Here is a 7,604-nt window from a genome sequence, read left to right on the forward strand (position 1 = left end):
TCTGGTTGGGGCAAAGAAGAGGGGGAAGGCAGAGAGTTCCAGACAGGCAAAGATGGAAGACAGAATTCCAGGCTGCACTCCTGCAGGCCATTTTCTCCCACCTGGGCAAACAATTCTCTCCAGCAGGATCTTGAGGCAGAGTTCCAGAAAAGCCTCTGAGGTGGGCTGGGGAGGTGGCTCAGCTGGTAATGTGATTGTTTCCCAGGCAGGAAGGCCTGAGTTTAGTCTCCAGAACCTGTCACACGTATGTGTGCACCACTCTCCAGCATGCACTTGCGCGTGCCCACGCCCCCACACCCACACATACGTGTCAAGGAACTGAGCTCTGTGCAAAGAAATTCAAGCCAGTGCAGGCACAGGCACCAGCACCTCCCGCTGGGGTCCCCAAAGCCCAAACACAGTCCAGAGGTTTCCACAAGTTCCTTTATTGATAAAGCAAAATAGGACAGAACAGGGTCCCCTAAAGGCCCACAGGATCAAAAGTGCAAACTCACTCCACTTGATATGAAGAGGAGCGACAGGCCTTGACCACTGAGGTCATGGAAACGGCATGATTAAGACACCCTTAATCACACAGTTGTTAATAGCAGCCAACCAGGTGTGATTAACTCTTTGGTCTCTTTTATTGGAACAAACATAGGCTGTAACTTCAACCCCCAAACTCTATCCCAATGTGCAGTTTTGGGGTCAGAAGGCACATTAAAAACAGCCAGTGCTGGAATGCTTCAAGTCAAGTGACTAAGTCAGGACAGCTTTTTCTTTTTGTTGCTGTTGCAAAAGGCACTAAAATACTCCTGCGTGCCTGATATTTCCAGAACCACATTATGTATCAGTCAGCTGCAGGCCTTGGTCTATTTTCTCTGTGTCCATGATCTGAGATTTACACTAGCATTATTCCCACCCCACTGTGTGCAAAAAAAAAAAAAAATCAGATAGATATGTCTAGGTTAAGAGAAGCAATTGAAGGAAAAAAAAAAAAACTAACACACACCACAGTGTTAACATTGAACCAGTTTCCCTCTTGAGGACATCAGAAATTTGGGTGAGGTTCATTTTCTCCACCACAGGAGAGATTTTTTTTTTCCTTTGTGTAGATATGGGAAAAACCTCTTCACCATGGTCAAAGCCAGGAAGCCCAGTTATGTGGAAAACATGACTTCCTCTGAGCGGTGGCGAAAGATGCTTTGGAGCAGGCTCTGCTCCTGGTGATTGTGGTAGGAGACACCGGGTCAGAAAGGGACAGAAATGTTGGGAGTAAAGCCTGCCCGAGTTCTTGAAGGCAGGAATAGTACACATCCATGGACGTTAGCCCAAAGATGGAACCCTGGCTGTCGCTCTTGCTCTGGTTTTCCTGATGTCTATGTGAAGCCCTAGGTTACCATGGTTAGCAAGAAAATTAACTTTCACATAAGAACCAAATACAGGGAAAGAAGTTATTCTGCAATTCTTCCTCATTACTCATCTGAAAACTTCCGGCCAGGCTAAGAGGTTGGCCCCAAATCACAAGGAAAAAAAAAATCCAGAAATAGCCTCAAGTGTTTTAGCTGAGATTCCAACTGGAGAGCCAGGCTCGCCTGACTGTCCTACCAGGACCTGGGGAGAAATGTTATCTGCAGTTGTGTTAATTTTTTTTTTCTGCTGTTATTCCTATGACAAAGCTTAACTCTGAGAGATAAAGTAGAAATGAGCAAACACCCATATATGTATATATATGTATACATACACATATTGTGTGTGTGTGTGTGTGTGTGTGTGTGTGTGTGTGTGTGTGTGTATAAAACCATTGTCTCCATGGCAAAGAACATAAACCTATATAGACCTGGGGGGAAAAGGCCAGCTGTGCAAAGCAAGGGGTCACAAACTGGTGGCCTCAGGTTCAACTAAGTGTATCATCTGGCTCACTTGGTGGTTTTTAGACATTTGAAATTACTTTTTAAACTTAATACCAGTGAGCTTCAGTATTTCAATCTGACATATCGATCCTAGCCCCACCCTTTCCTTTCCTGCTTGGAGCTGATCTGTGCTGGCCCCTTTAAGGTTGGCACAGTCCCCCCTCCCACCCTCCTCGCCCCCACCCCACCCCTTACTTATTTCCCTGGCTTTAGGCTACTGAGTTTGTGACTCCTGGCTGGAAATAGCACTTACCTAAAAACACTTTTCCTCACCCAAAACTCTCTCCCACCCTCAAAGCACCTTCACCGGCCTCCCTCCCATCGCTTCCCTGCTCATGCATCCTGTCCTTCCTCCCCAGATCCTCAGGGAATGTTTGCATTCACTCAAACGGTCCTCTCTTTCCACTCCAACCTCACATATTCCCCCAGCCCACGAGCATCCCAGGAAGGCTCCCGAGCCGGGAGTTACTGAAGTGTCTGGCTGCAAATGGCTGAGTCATCTTCCTCAAAGCATTTTCTTTGGACGTTGGCTAAACAACTCTTTTTATTTTTTGGTAGAGCCATCTTATATGAGAATATTAGCATATATGACTCTCCAGTACCAAATATACACCAAAAATGTATGCATGTCAGATAGAGGCCATGACAGTAGCAGAGATGAAATGAAGAACTGAGCGCAATTTAAAGGCCTCGGGCAGCCGCCATGCTAACGGCCGTAGTATTGCATCTGTACACAGTACATGCTTCAGATCAGTAAACATTGATCAAAAGTGATCTCCTAAGTTTTGGTTGCCATATAGCCAGAACATATGTTCAGCTTGGCATTTAAATAAAGCATTTTTTAAAAACTCACAAACACAATGCCCATTAATTTAATAATAACAATAATAATAATAAAATAAAATAAAATTTAAAAGCTTTGAGGATGGATGAAGCTTTGGGTATAACTGGAATAAAAATAACAAAAAAAAACTACAAAAAAGATTTATACAAGCTATTCATATTTATGATCATAATCAGGTTTATATTTTAAAATATTATCAAGATTTAAGGGAGGAAAAAAAAGATTTAAGGGAGAAAAAAGGGAATCCAAAAGCTTAGCTAAAAATAGTTGGAAATTTTCCTCATTGTCCCCTATTCCAACTTAAGGACAGAAAAATCAACAGACTGAGTACAGAAATCATACGTGTATTAAACACACAGGCAGGCATGTGCGCGCGCGCGCGCGCACACACACACACACACACACACACACACTTCCCTTGGCACTGACTTTTTAAAGTATTTAAAACTCACACCCCACTGAACCATTTCTGTCTCTTTGCAAGAGGCTGACAGAACGGCCCTTCATCCAATGCCACACCTTATGACCAAATACTGGCCTCAAAAACCTAGGAATGACCCATGGGGTATTCAAGAGGAATGGTCCCCAAAAACAACTCAGTGAGCTAGCTCTTTCTCTTTCAGTCCACACTTGCAGAGGACACAGAGGAGGTCCCTACAATTTACTCCCCTTGATTGCCAACTGGGCGCCCCAGAGAAAGGGGGTTTGCAGAGTTGCCTCTAAACATCTAAGAAATTGAACAACAAGTTTATTCGTGCGATTACTTTTGTCTTCCAATCTTCATCTTAAAGAGTTTAAGGGACCACTGGCCGCACTTCCCACCAGGAGACAGGATGGTGGGCCTTTCTAAACTTGAACTGCTATTGGGAGTGGACAGGAGGCCAGGAGGCCAGGGGGCACTGGAAAATGGGCTGCTCCCAACTGAGTCTGCACCCAGCCCAGGGAAGTTTATATGACCAAGAAGAGCTAAACGCTGTAAGGCCAGCTCCCTTGTTCCTCCTTCAGCTCCTGTGGCCCCACCTCTTCCGCCCACTAGTGGGGACTGACAAGTCTCTAAGCACACCACCACAAGCTACTATTTCATAAGCAGAAGCAAGAACTGGCCTTTAAGACTGTGTAAGGCTGCCTGGGCAATCAAGAACCTTCCTTCCAACCACTACCCCAAACACCAGGCATTGCTGAACCCTAAGCCATACCAACACCACTAGCCCAGATGCCGAGTGCTTCTCCTCACAGGTCCTTACACTCTGAAACAAGCTTGCATGGCCTTACTTAGCTCAGAGGCTCTGAAACGAAGGTGGGTTGTGTCCAGCTGACATCGAGCCCCAGGCAGGATCTTTTTCAAGACTTGTGTTCTGCACTTTTGCCAGACTTGTCTTAATTAAGGATCTGCTCCCTCTGCATTCTGCCTGGATCAAATGAACAGGTGTTGAGTGTCAAGTGCAAATCGGCACCCGTGGCCTGGCCCAGTGCTGAACGGCGGTATAACGCACAGAGGGAGGCACCACAGAACAGGAGAACAAATGCCACTTGCTCTGAACGTCTCTAACCGGTTCTATACCACCTCTTAGGACAGGTCACTTGCTTTATGATGATTCCACTAATCTTTTTCAACAGACCCGTGATTGCACCACTTTAAAAAAATACACGAATGCTCATGGGAATAGCTAAATTATGACTCTGGATTATTTACAGCGGGACTAGAAAATCAATTCCAGTTGTGGAAAAGGATTCTTAAAAAAAAAAAAAAACAGAAACAACAACAAAAAACAAAACAAAACAAAAGAAACACAACCCACTACGGGTCGAGAATGTAGCTCTGTGGTAGAGGACCTGCTAGCATATGCCAAGGTCTAGAATTCTAGCCCCAGGATTCAAACAAGCATAAGACACCACCTCTCCAAAAATATGGGCCAGCTGCAAACCTAGTATGTCATCAAAAAGGATTGCTTCTTCTAATAATTTGGGAGCAACAAGATCGGTGCGTATAAGGCCACCCAGGATACTCTAATGGGACTGCAGAGGATGCCATGGCTATCTTAGGTCACAAAGCCTCGGACAGAACATTTGTGACACCAAAGCCGGGCATGTCCTCCAAATTTTCCAACACCTCCATCAGCTCATCTCAAATTTAACTGCCGCTGTCACTCCCAGCCTGTGGGAAAGGGGCATTTGGTCAGGTGGAGTTGTCATCAGGGTTCACGGTTCATCTTCCGGGAAGCCTTGGATGCGCTGACTTCGGGTTGTAGGGCACCTGGCAAGGTATCGGGGGCCACCGTAGACCCGGAGAAGCTGGGGCAACCTTCGCCAGGTGGACAGCAACCTAGCTGCCGCAAGCTCCCGGGCGTGCATGTCGAAAGGTGCCAGGAGGTCAACTGGAGCGGCCTCGCGCAGCACCTTGGGCAGGGGGCCCACCTCGGCAGCCGCTCCACCCGGGCCCAGGACACAGTGGAAGAGGTCTCGGCGTCGCAGCAGGCAGTCCCTAAGGAACTTCACCAGCTTCTCCAAGCATTCGCACAGGTGTGCCTCGTCCCAGCTGGGTGTTGGGCCGCCCTCTTTCAGAAGCACCGCCAGCAGCACTGTTTTGAGCACGTAGGAGGACAGGATGCGTCCCCAGTGGGTAGCAGCCGTTGGGTCCAGCCCGCGGGCACCCAAGTCTCGAAAAGCCTTAAGCAGCTGCAGGCATTTGAGGTAGCAGGCACCTGGAGGCGCCCGTTCCTGAAGCCAGCCCAGCAGTTTCTGCTCCTGGCGTGCTGTATTCACACCCCACAGTGCCTCAGCACGCAGGCCACCCGGGAGCTCTGACAGGGCACCGCTGGGCAAGGGTGGCGGCGGCAGCGGTGCCACCAGGAAGACGCCATCGCCCAGATGGACAGCGGGGATGAGGCGCACGGCCATGGAAAGGCGACAGCAGCCGTAGTCCGTGCGGCAAGGAAGGATATGGAGGGTGGGAGGTTGCTCCAAACCACCTGAGGTCAGGCTGACGCGACAGCGACCCTCCAAGCTGTAGCGCACCGTGGCCAAGGAGCGCTGTAGGTGCGCCTGAAACCAGCGCAGCACCAGGGTAGCCGAGAGGTGGCGACGGCCCTGCACATCCACACAGAAGCCTTCGGCGAAGGGCTTGCAGTCCCGATGCCACTGGCCCGTGGAGGTCCCCGACGGCGAGGGCGGTGCCTTGAGGGCGCACACGAAGCAGCTGCGGAAGGCTGGGGTCAGCGTGGGTTCGGTCCCCAGGCTCCGCGGCTCCAGGGCCACCTGTGGTGGGAGGCGAAGTGGCACCAGCACGTCGAAGCTGTCTGGCCTGCGGATTTTATGCTGCTCGTAGGCACTGCCCACCTGGATGAAATCGCCCCGGAAGGCCAAGGCCAGCGCTCCCCGGGTGATAGGGCCCGGAGATCCTCGGGCCCGGCCAGCCTGCACCAGTTCACCCACGATCCGGCTCACGTGCGCCTTGCTGTGACCCAACACGTGGGGCGACAGGCGCACCTCGTGCTCATAGTAACTCTCCAGTAAGATGCTCAGGCCTGGCTCTTGCAAGGGTCTGGCTGAGAAGCTGGCATGACCACACGGGCGGGAAGAGCCTGGCAAGAGACGCTGGCGGATGGTGTGGCGACATCGTAGGAGGATGTAGCCCAGAAGAAAAAGGATGGCCACCTTGAGCAGCGGGAAGCCACTGTCTGCGCCGTCGGGGGTCTCGGCCTGGGCGCCCTTGCTGCTGCGCAGGGCATGGTAGAGGCACACCAGCGCCGTGCACAGCCCGGTCACCAAGGGCCAGAAGACCCGTAGGTTGAGCGTGTACCGCACGGACATGCCGGGAGCCCGGGCGGCCCAGGGCGTGAGCCCGGGTGATGTGCCTTGCCCAGCATGCGCGCAGCGCCTCGGCGGCCCCGAGGCCCCCGTGTCCTTGGCCTTGGAGGAGGCTCCCTGCTCGCAGCGCCGGGGCCAGCAGCCCCGCTGCTCTGCCTCCTCTCCCAGCTCAAGTTCCCCTTCCAGGCGCCTCCCGCGCAGCTCGCCACGGCCCCTGGCCGCGCCCTGTCCCGGTCCCGCTCAGTCCCAGGCGCGCTGTCCTCGTCCAGCTTCTGCCCCGGACTCCTACCTTACCCTGGGCGGCCCTCTTGGCTCCGCCGCAGCTGAGTACCGGGGCGATTCGCTGGGTTACTCGGGCGCCGCCGGGATTTTCTTCTTTTGGAGGGGAAGGCCGCGCCGGGCAGCCGGGAGGAAATGCCGGAGTCTGGAGCCTCGCGGGGAGGGCGGCCCCCTCCTTTTGCCTCCGCCTGGATCGACGCCGGGTGGCCAGAGGGACTTCGGGACGTGCGGGTGACTGCCTTCCCGAGGGCTACTCCTGGGTCCCGTCCTGGAAGACTGAGCGGGGAAGGCCTGATTCCGGGGCGGTGGCTGCATCTGATCCCGCAGTTACTGGGAAGTTGCTGGAGGAAGGCTCGCAGCCCCACCGCCCGGCCCTCCCTTCGCCCGGCCCCACCCCCAGCGAGTCCCGCTGGCGGCGTGGCAGGCCTGGGCGGAAGTGGCCCCTAGCTGTCTGCGGCTGTGCTGTCTTGCAAAACCCACATTCGTTGAGCACCTACTAAGCGCTAGGAAGGAGCCTAAGGGCTGGGGATGCGGTCGACAGCCTGGAGGAGGTTCTCCTGCCAGCCATTCAAACCCACAGCCTTGTAAAAAGGGGACTAGGAACAGAAAGGTGGTGGTGACCGCCTCTGATGTCGGTACTCCGGGAGGCTGGTGTCATGAGTTCAAGGCTAGTCTGGGCTACACAGGAAGACCCTGTCTCAAAATCAAACAAGATCCCACTGGCAAACGCTCTGAAAGGAAGGTGAATGAAGGAATACAGGGTGCTCCTCCACAGAGTCCTT

At 52.5% G+C, this 7,604-nt stretch overlaps 1 protein-coding gene across 1 annotated transcript; it reads right to left on the minus strand.

Annotated features, from left to right (window-relative positions):
- Nucleotides 1–3,064: 3,064 nt before the first annotated feature.
- Nucleotides 3,065–7,201, minus strand: ITPRIPL2 (ITPRIP like 2). Its single transcript, XM_084772543.1, has one exon. The coding sequence runs from the start codon at nucleotides 6,544–6,546 to the stop codon at nucleotides 4,936–4,938; it is 1,611 nt and encodes a 536-aa protein (XP_084628669.1). The 5' UTR covers nucleotides 6,547–7,201; the 3' UTR covers nucleotides 3,065–4,935.
- Between the last annotated feature and the right edge of the window lie 403 nt (nucleotides 7,202–7,604).

The sequence above is a fragment of the Acomys minous genome (assembly GCF_964271855.1).
Source record: "Acomys minous genome assembly, chromosome: 2".
NCBI lineage: Eukaryota > Metazoa > Chordata > Mammalia > Rodentia > Muridae > Acomys > Acomys minous.

Excerpts from the sequence above, each read along its gene's own strand:
- ITPRIPL2 (XM_084772543.1), bottom strand. The coding sequence starts at position 6,546 with ATGTCCGTGCGGTACACGCTCAACCTACGGGTCTTCTGGCCCTTGGTG.